This window comes from Rousettus aegyptiacus, unplaced genomic scaffold (genome assembly GCF_014176215.1).
Source record: "Rousettus aegyptiacus isolate mRouAeg1 unplaced genomic scaffold, mRouAeg1.p scaffold_m13_p_6, whole genome shotgun sequence".
NCBI lineage: Eukaryota > Metazoa > Chordata > Mammalia > Chiroptera > Pteropodidae > Rousettus > Rousettus aegyptiacus.
In genome coordinates this window covers 72,758,236-72,779,055 of record NW_023416309.1, presented here as the reverse complement: position 1 = coordinate 72,779,055, position 20,820 = coordinate 72,758,236, and the positions used below count along the sequence as shown (strand labels likewise).

The 20,820-nt window shown below is 34.4% G+C and overlaps 1 protein-coding gene across 5 annotated transcripts in view; it reads left to right on the top strand.

The window, feature by feature from the left end:
• Positions 1-20,820, top strand: part of NDEL1 (nudE neurodevelopment protein 1 like 1) — a 95,630-nt gene that overhangs the window by 16,552 nt on the left and 58,258 nt on the right. For 4 of the 5 annotated variants that reach the window (XM_036223078.1, XM_016154703.2, XM_016154699.2 and 1 more), the window contains exons 2-7: positions 6,797-6,894; positions 8,178-8,331; positions 9,243-9,391; positions 11,337-11,473; positions 13,857-14,030; positions 17,489-17,580. In XM_036223078.1, the coding sequence (XP_036078971.1) occupies positions 6,809-6,894; positions 8,178-8,331; positions 9,243-9,391; positions 11,337-11,473; positions 13,857-14,030; positions 17,489-17,580 (792 nt within the window). In that variant the 5' untranslated portion in view covers positions 6,797-6,808. Of the gene's footprint in view, positions 1-188; positions 256-6,796; positions 6,895-8,177; positions 8,332-9,242; positions 9,392-11,336; positions 11,474-13,856; positions 14,031-17,488; positions 17,581-20,820 lie in introns of all 5 variants that reach the window. The other variant, XM_016154701.2, reaches the window with a different exon arrangement.

Below are 20,820 nucleotides of genomic sequence, written 5' to 3'. Positions count from 1 at the left end.
TGTAGCCTCTTTTTTGATGGTAAGCGAGGAAGTAACCCTTTAAGTTTCGCAAAAGAAAGATTTCTTTCACTACCGATAATTACATTCCCTTTCTGTAGCGCTTTCACACATTTCAGAACACTCTTGCTATCTCTTTTGAACCTCATCACCCTGTGGATGTGCCTGATTCTGTTATTGCCTTTTGACAGATGCGGAAATTGAGCCCGGGTGGGGTGGGAAGTATCAAGTGATATATACTGTGGATTCTACCAACTGGTGAGTTGGGTTCGCTTGGTTCAGAATTTATGTCTGTAGGCTCGGAGTTTTGGTTTCTTTTTGTGGGACTTTTATGCCCTTCTCAACTGGAAAACAAAGCAGAAAATTTGACTTGCCAAAAATATCCCAGAAGCTAGTAGAAGACGTATTCAAATATTTTCGAACAAACTTACCTAATATAAGAACTGCTACTCAGTTATATAAAAAATCCTACTCTGAAACCCGCTCACAAGTTGCTGGCTAATTATCTTGTCTGATAAATTGTGTTGTTCTTAATCTACTTAGGAAATCATGAAGTTGGTAGAGTAAAATGTAGCATTAAGTCATGTATTGAAGAGAAATAAAAGAACTGATACCCCTTCTGAAATTTTATTAAAATTATTTATTTAATATTGGAAGTCATAAGGAATAGAGAAAACTTTTGGCTTGCTATGGTTAGAGGTTGACCTGGAAAAAGTTGCTAAATCTTATGAAGCTGTTCTTTTTTAGTTGGGTTTTGACTCTTAAATAAATCGAAGTTGGGTAAAGAATACTTAAACTACGTAGAAACCAGTAAAAACTTAGATGTTGCTTTCATGACATCCACAAAATTTTTATTCTTATTTCAAACCACACTGGGATAAATTTAATTACTTAAAATTAAAGCTTAATGTTACTTCTGATGTCAAAAGTTTCTGGACATTTCATAAGGTAGTAAAAAGAATTTGATAGGATCAAAAGGCAGACCATATTTATGATTGACTTTGAAAAGTTAAAAATTCTGTAAATGTCTACCAAGAATTTTGATAGAAGGGCATGTATTACCTACAGTGAGGTCCAAAAGAACTTCCAGACTCCAGTGCATTCTACAACTATTAACAAGACAATATATAAAATGGATTTTCTTACATAGAGTAGTTTCTTTGTAAATAAAGCATTTTGGATTTTTGGATAGGTTGTTTTATACCCAATTGAGTTGATTTGGCAGTTGCTAGATACCTGAAGATCATACAGTATGATAATGCCCGATGTAAAAGTTGTGATACTTTTGCGATTCATGTTCCATCAATATGAGACATAGTATAGGAGGAAGATTTGGTATCAGAGTACATAATTATCTGCCTTTATTTCACCTTCAGAAGATTGTAGATGTATCATTAAAGCATTTTTTTTTTTTTTTTTTTTTTAGCAGTATAGTTTTCTATGTTGGCTAAATTTCCATAGCCTTATATCTCTGGTTACATAGTTTTAGATAACACAGTAAACACATCCTCCCACTGTAATTTGAAGCAAACTGAACAGACTGTCTTTGCAGTCTGAAAAGACCCCTGAAAAGCGTTTTTGGATATCTGCAGTGGTAGCAATTTTTATCATTTGTAAAAATTCAGTTTTTGGAGAAGGTACGTCTGATGAATAAAATTAGAATGATAAAACTGGTTAATATCAATTAGAAAGCAGTAAAAATGAGGTGAGACCACAAAGAATTTTTTTGTTTAGTTTTTAATCTGGCTCTTTAAGGCTATTCCAAAAAAAGTTTTCTCAATGTTATCAGTAGTAGTGATATCACTGGAAAATGCGTATAGGTTCTGGAAGCAATTAATTAATTTGCAGGGATCATTTGTATGATATAAATTCTGGAGCACATTTATCTTGTAGCATACTTCAAAGGTCTACTGCTGACTACCAGTTTTTTATAATTTAATGAAATTTATGTCACATTTACTATGTGTCAGGCAGTGTATTAAGTAATTTACAACTATTAACTCACTGAATCTTTGTAACAGCACTCTTTTTATTATTATCTTCATTTTACAGGTAAGGAAATGGGGCACTGAGTGGTTAAGTAACATGCCCAAGGTCAACTAGTGAGTAGAGGAGTCTAATGCAAGGGTCGAGGCTCTTACCTACTATGTTATGCTTCTCCTACCACTTGTTTACTGGTTAAATGTTTTTAATTGGCTTATTCCGGAAAAGATGATAGTCATTCTGGTAAAAGTTTTCTGGCGTAGATTATAATACTGTTTGAGAAGCCATTAAGCAAGTTGTAAAAGTAGCTGTTTAGAAAAATTGTAGTCAACATTCAGTTCACATAAGATTCAGCAAGAAAATAGAGGTATGTTTGGGGGGCAAAAAAAAATTTAAAATCATTTTGCTAGAAATATTCGACACTGAACTAAGTAGTTGGATAAGAAAGAGGATACAAAAAATAGAACTAGATTCTCAAGAAGTTTCACTTGAAGAACTATTTAAAACCTAAGTCACCAGGGGACACTGATGGAAAAGTTGGTGGTTGTATTAAGAGTACGGCCCTCTTCAAGGATCAAAAGTCAGGGACATATGGATACTTTTATACTACACTCAAAGGTGTAAATGGTGAGATTCCTCAGGGAACTCTACTTAGCTAAGCGTTCCTCAAAGTTAATAACTAGTAGTAGGTCCTCGGATACTATATAAATGAGTCAATAACAACAAAAAAGAGCCTCACACAGAAAAGTTTCAATTGGGCATGTGAATGACAATATTTAGAAATAAAAACAACCCTACCCCTATTTGTAGAAGGATTGGCTCCACATTCAAATATATTCAAATAAATGTTAGATGCCAAGACAGGCATCTAATAGTCATTATGACCTTTCATAAGGACATTGGCCCATGGGCCACACAATCACCAATATCATCAAATGCTGCATAGTAACAGAATGGGTACTAAACACTTAAAAGGAAAAATTTTCTACCCATGAATAAAATGTTGAAATACTGAAGTAGCACCACTCAGCTCTGAAAAGGTATATATGTATGTAATCTAGAGCAGGCCCAAAGCATGACAAAACTGTTTAAGGGACTGAGATGGCTGCCAAATGAATTTGAGCTAAGAAGATAAATACTCATTTTGAGAAGACCAAGACTGAGTGGCATTATCATCAAAGTTAGAAAGGGCAAAATTAGAAAGGGCATAAAAAGAACACAAACTTGTTCACCAAATTCTAGAACCTTACAAGGGAGCAACATGTGACACGGTGAATTAAGACCAAAAATAGGACATTCACTGATAGCTATAAAATAAGAACTTACCTCAGTTGCATACAATAATATAAAAATCAGTAAATTAAAAAAATTTGACCTGGAATCTTTAATTTTAAAAATGTTTTATATAAGAGTTGGGATTTGTATTACATTTTGATTTCTCTGGAGTTTCCACTGATTTTTTCTTATTAACACAAGAGTGATGTGCTTTTACCACAACCTCAGATTTATCCAGTTTCCAAGTCATGCTATCGATTATATGGGATTCCTCATTTTTCCTGGAGCCATCCATCTGGCTTACTCTGCCCAATGAACTAGGCTTCATCATGGGACCTCTCTTTGCAGTCCTACTTTGCAGCTACTGTTTCCTGCACCTTGTGTTGTCCAGGTCTTGTTTTTCTCTCTTTTGTAATTGTCACAGGAAATGTGTAGGAGGTAACCCTCATGAGTTCTTGTATGAGAAAAAAAAGTTCTCTCATTTCCTGAATTATCAGTTTCCTCTCAGTTTAGTAGGTCTTAGGATTTTCTTATGCTACTGAATTTTCTCATTTGTCTGATGGTGCTTGGTTGTCCATTCAGATTTAAGACTGAGGGGCTGGACAGTGATTGTTTTAGATGGTTAAGTGTGCAGTGATATCTCCAAGGCTCTCCCCAATAAGTCCCATCAGCTCTTCTTTCTTTGATGTAGAGCCATACTGAGCTTTATAAGTGACTAAATGTGGCTTGGCATGCATCAGACTGACAATTTTGTCTAGCTGAGAATGATAGGTTTTGTAATCCTGATTTACAAAATCAGGTGCATTGCAAGGTAGAAAGAAACTACTCACAAATCTTTTGCTTACTTCATTCCTGAAGTAGGAATTTAGATATTAATAAAGGAAAGCAGTACTTCAAAAATAAATAGGGTATAATGAAAGATTATAAGTCAGTTAGAATATTTGTTGAATTTGTACTGTGTTTCATGTTTCTGGTGATTCAGAAGAGATTTATGAATAAGACACAGGTCCTGCCCTCAAGGAACTCGCAGGAGAGACTTGTCCTTTCATTTTTCTTTGTGTTTCTTGTTTAAGATAAAGTAGCAGCAGGACTTTGCGTCTGGTGTCATTCTAATCTTTGTGACATTTTGCAAAACCATAATTTACTGAATTGTGTATCAGAAACTGAATATTTGAGCTATACATTGATATATGGTTGCCAGAGTTTAAATGGCAAATGCATCTATCCAAATTTTAGGATCAGTGCCTATAGCTTCTTTTGGGCTGGATTCATAGGTTTCAAATGTCATTAGTAATTTTTGGGGCATTTTGGGGAAAGACCTTATGTAGAGCATTTGGAGGACCCTGTGATTCTTGCCTGACCCCCAGGTACTTCTCTGATGTCCTGTAATTATATCTTCATCTGGGCCGTGAATATGAACTATGTCCCTCCCCTCCGGGATACTTAGGCAATAAATCTCAGGAGTTATTGATACCATATGGTGATGCTTTTAAGTGCTTGGATATTCTTTTGAAATGCAAATAGCTCACTGCTGGATTATCCTCATCCTCATTCACACCTTACTACAAATTAAATTACAGTCAAAAATAAGATTCTTCCTGCATCTGGGAAAATGGAGTTGAAAGTGGGAACCTTGATGAAGGAATAGGATTATAAAATTAATCAGTATTATTTACTAATCAGAAACAAGTCTAGTCCAAACTTAAAGAAGCATGTCTAGTCCATAGATCTAGATGAAAAATGAGACTTTTAAGAGATTAAGCATACTGCTTGAGAATGTAATGGCAGAATTGGAACCCTAGGACCCAGTTTCTACAGCACTGCAAATTCGTGGAGGTTTATGTTTTAATGTACTGCCATGCTATGCGTTATCTCCCAGAATAGAATAATACAGACAAAAATGTGCCAGTGTAGGAGTAATCAGATCAGAGGAGGTGCATTTGGTGCACCGCATATTTATCCAGTACTTAACAGTGTCTGATACATAGTAGGTGCTCAGTAAACACTTGTAAGCATTCTGTACTTTCTTTGAGCAAGATGTTATACTTGGTGCCATGAAGGCATGCAAAGTATGTCAAGGATCCATCTCTTTTTCGAAGAAGTCTTAGGCTGAATGGTAATAATTGGAAGATTAACAGGTTGCAAAATTAATAATAGATGGTATGGTCAGGAGAGACTTGACTAAAACAGAAGAAATTGCAGTAGGCCACAAAGGAATTAAACTAAGTGTATATAGTTACATGTTAATTTTATTCAACTAGGAACCACTCATGTATCTCTTTGGTATACTCACCCCGAAATTGGAGTTTTGTATTTATTCTTGTCTGTGACATTTTGTTAAACCTTCATAAGTGGATTGTGCTAGAGGAACTCCAAACTTTCTACAAATCCTAAGTTTTTAAATTTACTTTTATAGCTAGTCTTGGATTCTTGCTGCCTGGTATGGATTCGGTTGAATCAATTTTGGTTTAATTTAGTAAATATTATTGAGTATCTGCTATCATGTAAGCATTGTGCTGGGATAGAAATAAGTAAGAATAGTACACAGCCTAATGGGGGACATAGAGGTGTAAGCCATATGCATTACTATGGGGTAAGTATATTCATGAAAGCATGTGTAGGGTATAGAGGTTGCCAAGAGTACAGAAGTTTTAGTGTTATTTGGTGAGGGCAGGAAAGGCCTTCTGGAAAAGATGACAGCTAGGTTTTAAAGGATAAATAGTTATCCAAATGCATAAGGAAGGGTGAACCATTCCTTGTAGAGAAAACATCCATATCTGAAACAGAATGGTGTGTTAGGACAATTTTGAATGGTATTGCTGGAGTATAAAGTGGGATGCTTGGGGAGGGGCTTGTAGGAGATAAGACTCCTAACAGAACTTTGCTTCGTGAGATTAGGTATGATTCTAGAGTGAGCTCAATGTCTTTGGTATTTCATCTGGCCAGTCAGTTGGGAGCTTTACGTAGTCAGTCCAAATGCAAAGTTAATTAGATATCTTTTCCCTTTCTCTGAACACCTTGGGAGAAGAACCAAGGTAAAAGAATATTGAAGTTGAAGGATTAGTGGGTTTAATGGAGGAAACTTTGGACTAACAAAGTTTTTAGAATTATTGGGAATGTGGTACCTGACCTCCTCGTAGGATCATCTGGTATCAAATGTTTCAAGCAAGTGTTTTGAAGCAAGTGTACAACAAACAGAGAAGGGCACACAGCATTAGCTCTGATAGTAAGCTTGTTTCTGTCACCTAATTCCTAGAAGATCAGTCAGCTGTAAACGAACTGGGGCTGTGTGCAGGATGATGCTGTGGAACCAATTCACCAGAACCTAGTGCTGTGACCAAGAGTGCTTTATACCAAAGGACTGTGTTGCTGGCACCCAGTAGTGGGGTAGCAAAGTGATTTATGAGCCTGAGTTTACAATAAGAGTTAAACACTCTTAGAATTGTTCATGTTTAATTCCCTCCAAAATGCTGCAGATTTGGTGTTATACATAGATTCCCATGTTTGATGCTAATTTATAAACTTTTCTAATAATTCACAGGCTTTTTTGATCATGGATGGTGAAGATATACCAGATTTTTCAAGTTTGAAGGAGGAAACTGCTTATTGGAAGGAACTTTCCTTAAAGTATAAACAAAGGTAATGTTGAAAGTGTCCTAAAAATAGGGGAGGGCGTTTGGAATGCACCATCTCTAATATGTACATTTTTTTAGACATAAAGCTAAAATTAGAGTTTCAAATTTAGGATTGGGATTCTAGAAATAGTCATAACATTGCTTGTATTTAAATAGTACAAAAATGCTATAAATCCTTATATTATTCAAATTATTAAAATGGTAAGAAAGCTTAGTGTCATTTGTGATTTCTTCTGGTAGTTTACCTCCTTTTCTGCTTATTATCCTACTTGGCCGTCTTTGGCCTGTTGCATATGCACTGATTCTGCCTCATCATTTACGTCTTTTGGAGATTCTGATGATATCTAGGGGTCCATATAACAGAGCAGGCAAGCATCATCAGTCTGGAGCCAAGAAAACTTGGAAGGAGAAAAGCTTTGGGGCTATGGAGCATTTTAGAAAATCTCAATTATTTTAATTAGTTGGGAGAACTCTTAGATAACCTTTTGAGTACCAAAACTTAAATTTCTTTTTTAGAATCTTTCTAAAATACATATACATTTTCCTACTTTGGTTAACGGAGTTTACTAAGCCTTATCAGACATTTTATTGTTATTTCATTGTTATTGTTGAAGCCAGTTATTATGCCAGTGGATATAAAAGGTGTGTGTCTGTGGCAGGGGTTCTTAATCTTTTTTTTTTTTTTTGCCATAGACACCTTAATAGGCTGGAAAGCCTATAGACCCCTTCTCAGAATAATGTTTTTATTTATTTTATTATTACAGTTATTGGGGTGACATTGGTTAATAAAACAAATAGGTTTCAAGTATACAATTAAGTAATATATCGTATGTATATTGCATTGTGTTCACCAAAGTTAAATTTCCTTCTGTCAGCAAATATTTGACCCCCTTTACCTCTGTCTACTTCCTCCTTCCCCCAGAATGTTTTTTAAATGCATAAAATTGAATAATAGAATTATGAAGGAAACCAGTTATATTGGAAAACACTTTTCTAAGTAATGAACTAATTTGTGATATAGTAACATGTGCTTCTTTACTAATATTTTAAATATGGAAGATCTAGGGGTGAGTATATAAAATGTAAGTCCTTTTGGGGCCTGTAATTCATTTTGGTTGAGCCCTGAATATTGAGTAAGAGATGCAAAACAGATGGTCTTTATTGTTTAGTATATGTTATTAATAGCATAGCATTCAGGCAAAATTATTGAATTGATATATAATCATCTTCACAATGATCTTTATGGTTCCAACTATAACTCACCTTTCTCACTTTGTTTCTGATTAGCTTCCAGGAAGCTCGGGATGAGCTGGTTGAATTCCAGGAAGGAAGCAGAGAATTAGAAGCGGAGTTGGAGGCACAGTTAGTACAGGCTGAACAAAGAAATAGAGACTTGCAAGCTGACAACCAAAGACTGAAATATGAAGTGGAAGCACTAAAGGTAACTGTGGCAGTAGAAGCTGGTGTCTAATGTACTAGGTGTCATTAAATGAGAAATATATTTTTTTCAGGGAGAGCTTAAGAGCAGCTGGCAACAAAAAAATAAAAAAGAGGCTTAAAATGAGTTTTGAACCTAAATGTTTTCTTTGACAGAACCATGGGAAAGGTGGTTTAGAGTTTAAGAGTTCACTTAGAATCTCCGTAGCTCATTTTTTTAGCTATAATATTCCTAGCTTATACAATTAAATTGTAGTTCCTATAGTTTTCAAAAGCTGCCTTATTATTTGTTTTGACAAATTGCCTCATTCTGTGGCACTTTAAAATTATAGTGTATGAAATACACACATTTAGTTCATTATTGTTTGTAGTCCTTTTAATTTGGAGTTAGTTTGGATATAAAAATTTCCTTCTAAAAAAGGAATTTTCAGGAGTAAAAGGATTAACCCCTTTTGATGGTTTTACCATTTGCCTTAGCCAAATGCTTGGGGAGTTCCTGTGTCTGGGGAGAAGGTGGGTTTGGGGAAGTAGTGGTCAGGTCAGGAGTAGGGAATTTGAACTCCATCAGTCTACCTTGTGCTTACCCTGAGCTTTATTCAGCCTGAGGACCCAGAGGTTCCCCCATCATGTTCATGGTTTTTGAAGCAATGGTTTCATTATTTCACTTCTTTTCAGAGAAATCATTATTAGGTTTCTTTCTGAGAGGAGAATGGTTGGCTAACTTTTATATGAGTTAAGGCACTTGGAATGGATATGTCATTGTTTTTAAATATTGTAAAAAGAAGGGGCACCATCAACTCAGACTGTGGGTGAACTCCTTGTTATTTTCCTCCCCATTAACTTGGGATGCATCTTTTATTAAAGAAAACTGGACATTAATGACACATACTTTTCTCCCTGTACCCACATCTTCAGGAGAAACTAGAACATCAGTATGCACAGAGCTACAAGCAGGTCTCAGTATTAGAAGATGATTTAAGTCAGACTCGGGCCATTAAGGAGCAGTTGCATAAGTATGTGAGAGAGCTGGAGCAGGCCAACGATGACCTAGAGCGAGCAAAAAGGTAAATAAGTGATGTGCATTTTGTTAGAATAACCAAAGTTGGTAATCAGTGTTTAAAATAAATTTATGTCTTTAGGTTCAACTTATCACCTAGATCTTAGTCCCAGAACACTTTTGGTATTTCATATCGCCTGTAGCTCATTACATTGAAACAAACCGAATACATTTATATCCACAAATGATGCCCTTCCCAGCTTTTCTTTCCATTTTTCTTTTTCCATTCTTCTTTCTTGTACCATTGTTGATCCTGTTGGTTTTTCATTGAAACATGTCTCATTTCTTCCTATCTTTCTCTCTGTGTTCTCAGTATCACCACACTTTGTAACATCCTCACATCTTATACCTGAATTCTGTAGTTGTTTCCTAGCTGATCTGTCTTTAAATTTTTACTGCTTTTTATTCTCTTCTGTTTTCTGTCTTTTTCTTTTTAAAATTAAATTAGTTGGGTGACATTGGTTAATGAGATTATGTAAGTTTCAGGTGCACAATTCTTTAATACCTCATTTGTATATTCTATTGTGTGCTTACCACTCAAAGTCTTAATTCTGTTCTACCCCTACTTCCCCTCTGATAACCTTCATGCTATTGTCTGTTTATTCTTTTCTATTTTAATACTGACTAATGAATGTTCTCAAAATATTGCTTTCATTACAGTTTTGCTGAACAACTTAGAGTGGCTTGCTATTACTATTGCCAAGCTTTCATATATCTGTAATTAGTTGTTTTTAATCATTCCCAACTTAATTTCTATTACTTTATTGTCTGGTATTTCTTTCCTTAATATTCGAGTGACTCTTAAATGCCTGACATGATGCTAGAGTTGAGGATACAAAGGTAAGCTAGTTACTACTGCCCTTGGGTATTACAGGTATGGATACTCCACATGATAAATACTGCAGTAAAGAGTGTACCAGCTGCCTCAGGGCGTAGAGAAGGGAGCAGCTAAAGTACCGTGGGGGAGTTGGGGAAGGTGAGTCTTCAAGGAAAAATAGGTTAACCAGGTGAAAAGAGAGATGTAAAGGCAGAGAGGCAGGAAATTGCATGAGGTGTTAATATTTCACTTTGATGATAGTTTATAGAGATAGTATGGCTGCACAAGATGAAACTAGAAGGTGCTTGGGGCCAGTTTGTGAAGAACCTTGTGTATAGTGTTTGAAAGACATTATATAGACAGTGGGGGGCTCTGAGAATTTTTTAAACAAAGGAGTAATATCAGATTGTGATTTAAGAAGACAGTACTGGGGAATTGGAATAGAGAGGAGGAGATGTGAATACAATTTAGGAGTAATCCATGTGATAGGTGAAGAATTACGCCAGGGACAGAAGGTTGGAGGAGAGCAAATGCAATTGAGATGTATTTTAACGGTTGACAAGACTTGATAAAATTGAGCATGGTGTTATGAGTTCTATCTTGAGGTTAGGGGATTTTTTTTGTAGTTGATAGCACATAGCGGGTATGGGGGCACATAGTAGGTACCTGTTAATGTTTGTTGAATAAAGGAGTAAGATGAGAAATGCAGGAAGAAGAAGAGGGTTGATAGGAAGAAAGCAAATGGAGTGGAACCTGAAACTTTGTGTTTTAAACACAGTCTTAGTTAATTTTTACATACTCTAACTTGAAAAGTTTTCATCCTGAAAATGTGTCAACTTGATTGTATTGTGTTTAAAATCCAGTGGGGAGATATAAATTGTATAAGAAGTGACCTTTCTTTAAGGAACTTTAAGGAATTTAGATGGGAATTTAAGAGAAAAGAATATATTTAATGGCCCCAAATGATAGTAGAGACATTAAATGTCACCAAATGTCAGAGAGGGTGAGATCATTCTCTTTCAACTGGGCCAGGTTTTCTAGGTCAGTAAATTGCATGAGATAAACTGACAGTTTCTTTTTGTATTAGATATTTGCTTGTTATTTATTTAATTCATGGATTCTAATTTTTTTCTAGGGCAACAATAGTTTCATTGGAAGACTTTGAACAAAGGCTAAATCAGGCCATTGAAAGAAATGCATTTTTAGAAAGTGAACTTGATGAAAAGGAATCTTTGTTGGTCTCTGTACAAAGGTTAAAGGATGAAGCAAGAGGTAAAATTTATAACTTAAACCTTATTGTTCCTAAGCCAGAGTTCTAAGCTAACTCCAGGATCAACTTTTTAAAGCTATACATTTACATACTTTTGTCAGATACTGTACTAAGTACTTTTAATCTGTTAACTTAATACCTACCTTATCAGCTCTAGTAGGTACGTATTATTATCCCCATTTTATAGGTCAGAGAACTAAGATGCAGAGAGTTTGCATTTTGTTCAGGGTCTCTTATAGCATGTCAGTTGGGGTTCAAACCCTGGTCTGTTTTCTAAAGCCTTAACCATTACCACTGTGCTTATACTGCTTGGTTAGTTGGGGTTTTTCCTTTTTGTTTCTACCTAAATAATTTTGTGTTATGTACATAATAACATTACATATGTGCACATATTATACATATAGTGAATGTATACTTTCCTTTAAAATTCTCCTTCCCTCCCTCTTTTTTTATTTATTCATGGTAGATTGCAAAATATTACAAAGAAGAAAATAAAAATCATTGCCAGTCTGTTTATTTTGAGAGAACCCATTGACAGTTTGGTGTGTTTCTTTTCAGTCTTTCCTATGAGTGTATATAAACATATATATATATACTTTCTTCTTTTATATAATTTGGACCACACTGTATACATATATATTTTCTATTCTTTCTTTTTTCACTCCTTAATGTAGTGATATAATCTATGCCAATAAAATATTTTTTAAAACAGGTTTTGAAAACTGTTGTGTAATATTCTATTATAATAGTTTTATTTGGTGAGTGCTTTATTATTTGTGGTTAATTTTTTGCTGTAAATCTTAAATAGGATCCTTGTACTTAATATTTATAAATATCTTTGATAATTTCTTTAGAATAGGTTCTTAGAAGTGACATAGGATATAAATGTCTTTAATGGTCATAAAAGACATTGCTAAATTACTTTATAGATAAATCATAACCTTTATACTCCCTGTGGCAGTAATTGAGGGTGTCCTTCTCACAGTGTTAACTAGCATTGTTAATAATAAAAATAGATTTAAAAATGATTTAAAAATTCATTTGGAAGTTGAAAATTGGTATCTCATTGTTTGTAAATTTGTAGTTCTTCGATTACTAGTGAAACTTTGTGTCCTGTGTTTAAAATTTTTTTTTTATGCCTTTTCCTTTTTTTGAAGAACTTCAGCTGAAGAACTTTTCATAATTTATATAACGTATAAAATCTTAACACTGTACCTTTAGTTATTTACAAATGTCAAAAACATAACGTAATATTTACCATCTTAACCATTTTTAAGTGTATAGTTCAGTAGTGTTAATTATATTCACATTATTGTGTAGCAGATCTCTAGAGTTTTTTTATCCTGCAAAATTGAAAGTATGTCTATTGAACAACTCCCTATTTCCTCCTTCCCCCAGCCCCTAACAACCACAGTTCTACTTTCCATTGCTCTGAGTGTGACTACCTTAGATTCCTCATATACGTGAAATCATATGGTATTTGTCTTTTTGTGACTGGCTTATTTCACTTAGCATAATGTCCTCCGAGTTCATCTGTGTTGTACCATGTGATAGAATTTCCATTTTAAGGCTGGATGATATTCCATTGTATGCATATACCACATTTTCTTGATCCATTTATTTGTGTGGACACTGGGTTGCTTCTACTTCTTGGGTATTGTGAATAATGCTGCAGCGAATGTGGATGTGCAAATATCCCTTTGAGATCTGGCTTTGAATTCTTTTGGACATGTACCCAGAAGTGGGAAAACTTTGTATCCTTTTAACATACGCAAGTATTCTGTAAGTCAGTTGAATAATTGGAAAAGAAAACATTAATTTTGGGTTGAAAATTCAATTTTGAAAGCAAGAAACAAATTTTCAACTGTTCTTACTACTTTCTTTCTAAAACAAAGTATTTTATTATGACAATTAATAAAAGATACCAACCCATTTAAAATGATAAAAATGCACTTCATTGATTTTTGCAATAATCTCCATTGCTAATTCGTTTATTTTGAGAAGTGAAACTATATCATTGCAAAATGAAAGCAAGTAAATTGGTAAAGAATATTTATTTTTGTGTCATATATGTTCACTGTGAGTTCTTTGGACTCTGCCTTATTTCTTTTTGCATATGGGCATAGAAAATTGTTCTCTTTAGGTTATAGCATTTTTTTTTTTTTTTTTTTTTTTTTGGTTATAGCATTTTTAGATTCTGGAAGATCATTTTGACAGTAGGATTGTCATTATCATTTTTATTTACCTAGAAATAAAAATTGTTAAACAGGAAATTTTTGTGAAATACTAGTTTGGGAAGAGTATCTTTATGACATTTCAGACGTGACTTTCCTTGATGTATTTGCTTCCTCTAGTGAGTATTACTACCTTTGCAATGTTTTACAGATTTAAGGCAAGAACTAGCAGTTCGGGAAAGACAACAGGAAGTAACTAGAAAGTCGGCTCCCAGTTCTCCAACTCTAGACTGTGAAAAGATGGATTCTGCTGTCCAAGCATCACTTTCTTTGCCAGCTACTCCTGTTGGTAAAGGAACAGAGAACAGTTTTCCTTCACCAAAAGGTTTGTAATGTCTTTTCTTTTTGAACCTATGGCAGATTATTATTAACTTAAGAGAGTTAGCTGATGAAGCAGGGTCTGCTAAGTTGTAAGCAGTAATTTCAATATATAGCAAGCACTGTGTGAAGAAGAAATTGTTTTCCTAGTGCACCCAGATAAAGGAACCAATGAGTTGACAAAAGCAGCTTAATATATTGAGATTTTAAAAAGTGAAACAAATTTTTTTATTATAGTGGTAATATATGTTCATGTAGAAATATTTAAAAACAAAAGAAAAAAGAAAATAAAAACTCTACAGTCTTACCAGTTAAAGTCAACTACTCTTAACACTGGATTTTTTTTTTTCTATCACGTGCTTATTTGTGTTTGTGCCTACCTCCTTGTTACACATAGGTTTCGAGATTGTGTTTAAATGCAGTTTTATTTCTTGTTTTTGCCATTTCACATGCCATGGGAGACTAGAAGCCTTTGTTATATGGAATGTACAGAGACTTGAGTTACTATTCAGACTTGAATGAGATTGGCTTGGCTACACATGTCCATTCTATTACTTTGCCTCTGTAGCTGCTATTTTCAAAAGTGACAGAGTAACTAATGAGTAGTACATAGAGAATATTCCTCTTGCCATCAACCAGGGTGTTTTTAAAATTTCGAATAGCTGAAAAACCATTTAGTAGCCAATAGATGGAACCTTAGAATAGGACCCTGAAGCTCTAAGTTCAGATTTATTTAGGTTTTTTTAGCTTGCAGATTACATTTCAGCTACTCTCATTCTCCTATGCTTTTTCTCCCCAAATGGAAGCATTCTTCACACTCCTTTTTAAAATATAGAATTTTATCTTTCATAGTGATATGGGAAAGTTTTCCGTCTGGTCAATTAATGCAATAAGTCCTTTATACCTGTGCTACCCAATACAGTAGCCATTAGACACATGTGACTACTTAAATTTAAATTTTTTCTAATTTAATATGCATTAAAATTTAAAAATCACTTTTTGGTTGCATTAGCCACACTTCAAGTGCTTAGTAGCCCTTGCATAGGAAAAATCCTCTTCTTGCCTTGTTACAAAGTAAAATTAGGTAAGGTTTGTGAAAATGCTATGTAGTCATAAGGTGTTATAAATTGTACTAGTATGTGTTGAATATGCTGCTGGGGGCATAGAGCAGGTAGTATATCGATTATAACAGTCATCAGAAGCTCTCATTGTTCATTTTTCAGAGTGATGCTTCTGTATTTGAGGACCTCAGAATTACGTTTGAAAATAAACCAAGTTTTGCTTTTATGTTACTAGTCAGAATTATGCAGCTAGGTTCTGAAAATTCTTTATTTTGAAAACTAATCAGAATAGTCAGGAACTTTAGTCAAGGTAATACCCAGAAGGAGGTGCACATTCTTTTATAGCTCGTTAGAGTTTTCATGCAAGAACTTGAGAGGGTGAGATGTCGGTAGAACATACGTAAAGCTTACTCTGGCACAGAATTAAGATCTGTCAACCCTCAGGCAATAATATTTGTCTAAGAAGGCACATTTTTAGACTGTCGACAGCATTAACATTCATTAACCTAAAAGTTGCTGTATACTGGATCACTGCAGTTTCATGACAGGGTGATTAGCATAGATACAGTGAGAAGCAGGAGGTTAGAGAAATCAGTGGTGAGGATGAAGAGCTGACTCTATGAAATGGTCTGTCTTTAATTGCATTGTGTTGGTACAAAGCCTGTTTCCAAAAAGCATTTAATGAAACTTACTTTAAAAGCATGGATTTAATAATACCTAAAGTACAAAATTTGAGGAGAATAGGGAAAAATGAGATCCAGAAATCCCTGCCAAGGAAAGTACAGCAGTTTATTTATATCTCAGTGAGCACCTGTTATATGCCACACATTAATCTACATGCTGGGAATATAGTGCTGAATAAGATAAAGTTCCTACTTTCAATGAGATTACATTTTAGAGGACAAGGACAATAAACAGCAGCAGCAAAAGCAAGAGCATTTTATGTGCCAATTAGTACTGTCTGGAAAACATAAAAAGAATAATAACATTTATTGAGTACTTTTGGCATTTGTAAAGTATATTAACTAATTTAAACTTCACAACAACCTTATGAGGTAACTGTTATTATTAGCTCCTTTTTACATGTATCTCAGGGCCACACAGTAAATGGCAGAGATGGATTTGTATCTTGCAGTTTCACTCAAGAGCTCTTATTATGCTATATTATCTATATTATCTCATTATTCTATATTATCTCAAAAATAAATTGAAGAAATGTGCATGATTGAAAACCTTTGCTGAGGGGCATGGAAGATGTGAATAAATATGCTAAATACCATGAGTCTGAATGGGAAGACTTAATTTTATTTCAATGTCCATTTTTCCCAAATCAATCAATAATTTAAATTTCTAATGAAAATCCTAACAGGATTTTTTTAAGTTGGCTGGTTGATTTTAAATTTAGTCTGAAAGAGTAAATGTACAAGAATAGCCAAGAAAAGTTAAATAGGTTAATAACAAGAAGAGGCTTTGCCCTTCAAGATACCAAAAAAGATATTTTAACACTATAAAGCAGAATCTTTCTGGCAGAATGGACTAATAATTTAATGGAACTTGACATCTATAGGGAATTCAGTATATGGTTTTAGTGCCATTTCAGATAAAGTAAATCTTTTCCCCCTAAATAGTATTTGTATAAGTAGATACCCATTTTGGAGGAAAAATTGTAGATATTTAATGAGTTAAATGATCTCAGTGTAAAAAAAATTCTAGGAGACCATTAGAAGAAAACATGGGGAACATTTTACAATATTGAAGTGAGGACGCCAAAGCCTTTTTTCCCGAAACACAAAACTTTAAAGATAACTGTCGCACTGAGATATATAACATATACAGGAGAAAGGGTGAATACCTATAAGAGTGCCCTTGCAAATTGATTAAAGGAAAGGCAACCCAGTAGAAAAAAGTGCAGAGGATAAAGAGATGATTTTCAGAAGAAAATATTCAAATGATTAATTATTAAGGAGGTTAAAATGAAAATAAAATGACTATCAAATTGGCAAAAAAATAGAGAAGATAATGTCTAATATTATTGAGGACACCACCATACAATTTGCTGATATTGACATAACCTTTTTAGAGAGCATTTTGGCAGTATCTATTAAGGTGAAAAAAATGGGCATATGCTCTGACCCAGCAGTTCTATTTTTAGAAATCTCTTCTTCAGAAAGACTCATCTAGATGTTTTAAAGATATATATATCCTTTTAGCATTACTTGTAATAATAAAAAACAGTGTAATCTGAATATCCATCAATTGGAGAATGGTTAAACATATTTATGGTATCTCCACTTTATCTGTAGTTTGGCATACTATATTGAGTGTATACTGCTTTGTAATAACAGTGAAACTCAAATGTAGAGGGAATTGCATGTGTAATCACTTGTGTTTTATTTTTCTCTAGCTATACCAAATGGTTTTGGTACCAGTCCACTAACTCCTTCAGCTAGGATATCAGCACTAAATATCGTGGGGGATCTCTTACGGAAAGTAGGGGTAAGCATTCAATTATTTATCATCAGGTGTTTCAGCTTCCAAGGTATTAAATTATTTCTTAATTTGAAGTGAGGGAAGAAAAGATGATACCTTTTTGTGGTAAAGGCTATAATAAAACTGAGAAGCAAAAGTATCCAGTGACTAGCTGAGACTGGTCCAGACAAACACCTCCAGGGCTCGGGTTTGCCACTGTCTCTGCAGAAGGCCCTGCATGCTGAGCTCCTAAGTTCCCATTAGGCATTCTTCATGTTCCCTGTGGCTGTGTAAAACACCATGACTCCTCCATTTTTTCCTAAAATACTTCTTATGTTTTACACTGCCCTCTAATCCTGTTCTTGGCTGTTGTCTACCATCGTCCTAGTGATCCCTGAGCTTTTGCTTTGTAGAACTTTAGCACTGGCTCATGGCATGACTTTCTGCTCTTGGTTGTGCCTGTTCTACTACTCCTTGGCCATCTCAACTTCAGTGCCATCTCCTTGCCTGTAACTTGTATTCCAGAACAGTTTGGCTTTCAAAATATTAAACTTGTTTTTCTGCTTACTCAGTTTTTTACTCTGTATAATACTTACTCTTTGACCTTATCAAGAGAGTAGGACTTAAACCTTATCAAGAGGTTTTTTTAGTGTTCTCTTGCTTTCACTTTGTTCCTACTCATATCTGTGATCCCAGAGATTGCTTACTCTGTTACTGTTGGTCATGGTTTTTTGGCAATGGAGGAGACTTGCAATCTGGATCAGTCAAGAAATTGGACTTCTCTTTTTTTTTCATTTGGTGTGGATATAAGTTAGCATTTCTAGCATTAGTCAGTTCCCTTATTTCCCTCAGTGACTATAACCTCTCTTTTCAATAATCTACCCCAAAACTTCTTTACTATCTACTACCCCCTTCACTTATTTGTGTGTGTGTGTGTGTGTGAGATGCTTTCTGAAAAAAGCAGAAACTGCATTATACTTTATATGTAGTAGAAACAGGAGGCCAAAATACAAGGTCCTATGTTTATCTTTTTTGGCTCATAAAATTATTTTTAGCTGTTAGATTAAATCTGTATTTTAAATTTACTATAAAGAGTAATTAATTGCACAAGTCATTCATACAGTACATAGAGTAATTTTTCTTCACTCCTAAGATAACTATTTTTTATCTCATTGTTGTAGGAGTTATGGTATTTACCTCTATAATATGAAATATGTTTATATTTCTTGACTTATCAACTTTAAGCAATAAGATGAGGAATTTAACTTACATCTTCCCAATTTTTTATTTTTATTTTTTGTTCTTGTTAGTCATTTTTGTAATTTAAAATACAAAACCTCTGTTTCTGACTTTTATTAGATTCTATCTCAATTCCTTATTGTGTGGGTGTCTCTCTGTTCCTTCTGGAACTCTCTGTTGGTTGGTTCTAAAAATTGAAAATCAGTCAGTAGCATTATATTATGCCCATGTATATATTAAAATATAGAGGAGGAGCTGGCCTGCTGGGTCATTCTATTTGTGTTGTTAACGGATGGCTCAAGCATTTTGATTGTTATCGTTTACTCAAAATCATATCAAGTTTTTTTTTTTTTTGTATTTGTGTCAGAGCTGAATTATATGCTTTTTTTCCCCCTAGCATTTCTAATTACTTTTTTTTCCTTTGTGCATAGAAGAAATATACTGTTTCTTTGCAATATCTCATATCTTTCAGCTTCTTATTCACATTCTTCATGGAAAGCTTTGATATGCTTCTAGGGCTGCTGCATCACTGTCGCCCTTGAATTTCTCTTCATTATATACTCTTGGATTAATTCTTCCTATTCCTGGACCCTAAGTTGTTAGCTTTCTTTGTTCTTGTTTGTTTTGCTTTTAGTATGTTAAGTAATTTGTCCAGAAATGGTGCATGAAAGTTAAACTTGGTGTCCTTGCATGATTTCCCTATTTAGCTGACAGTCTGCCTTCCAGGATGTCATCAAAACTTTTGGTCTGCTGTTATCTGCGAGCTCCAGCATGCTTTTATGAATATTTCATTTTCTTCTTCTTTGCTCTATTTGTCTACTGACATGAACTACTTGGAAGCCTCCTCCCCAGTCTTGCATGATAAGTCAAGGCCATCTGATTTAAAGTTCTGTTTTTTTCTCTTGCCTTCTTTTATTACTCTCCTATTATTACCTCTGTTTGTAGCCATTCTTCCTTTTTTATTTTAGTGGTAAAAAGTGTCATATTTCTGCCCTTGGCTAATTTTGTTCCTCTGTGCTTTGGGTCCCATTCCTTTCAGCCTTATCATCTTCATGTCTCCCGTGTTTGCAGCCTTTTGCTCTCTATTATGTTAATATTTATGTGTCACATATTATATACAATTTTTTATCTTAGGCAAAAATAAAAGCAGCTGTTTTTCCTTTTTAACCCTACATCTCTCTTTAGTCATCATCCTGTTTCTTTTCTTCACAGCCAGCTTTTTGAAAGCATGTCTCCATTTATTATTAGCATTTTTTACTACAAACACACTCCCCAGATATCTTAGTCTGGGCTCTGTTCCCTGCTCAGGCCACTTAAATTGCTCATTGATGATGATCTCAGTTCTGTCAAATCCAATGGATGATGTTCTGTTTTAATTTTATTTGTAACATTCAACATTGACTTTTGTTTTCGGAATGCTGCCATTCTTCTGTTTCTCTGATGCTGTGTCATGTCTGCTTTCCAACTTCTTACCAATACCTTTGTCGTCTTGTGTCTTAATCTGTCCACCCTTTTATTGTTGATTTTATTCAGAGCTCTGTCCTTAATTTTCTGATCTTATTAATCACAACCATGATTTTTGTCTACTATCTCGTGTAGATATCTTCTAAATCTTGATTTCTAGATCACTCTTCCCTTGAGTGCCAGACCCAGTACTTGCACTGGGTGTCTCACTAAGGTCTCATACACAACTTGTGCCTACTATATGATAGATGCTCAGCATATATTTGAATAAATGAGTGTCTTGAATATAGGAAATTAATGGCTCATAGTTTTTACTGTGGATGGGTATATTTAACATGTTGCTGAAATAATGCTTATTTAAAGCTTATCCTACAAGGTTATTACCTCTCTTCATTCTGTCCTTATTTTACTAGGTCATTGTATTTTTGTTTTAGGAAAGAGAAAAAGAAGTTTGTTTTTTGTTTCTGTTAATAGCTCTTACTGACATTATGGGGGGAGGATTTGTGAAGCGATTATGTTATCTGTGGGTTTAATTTATCTGTGCATTGCTAATCCCTTAGTGTC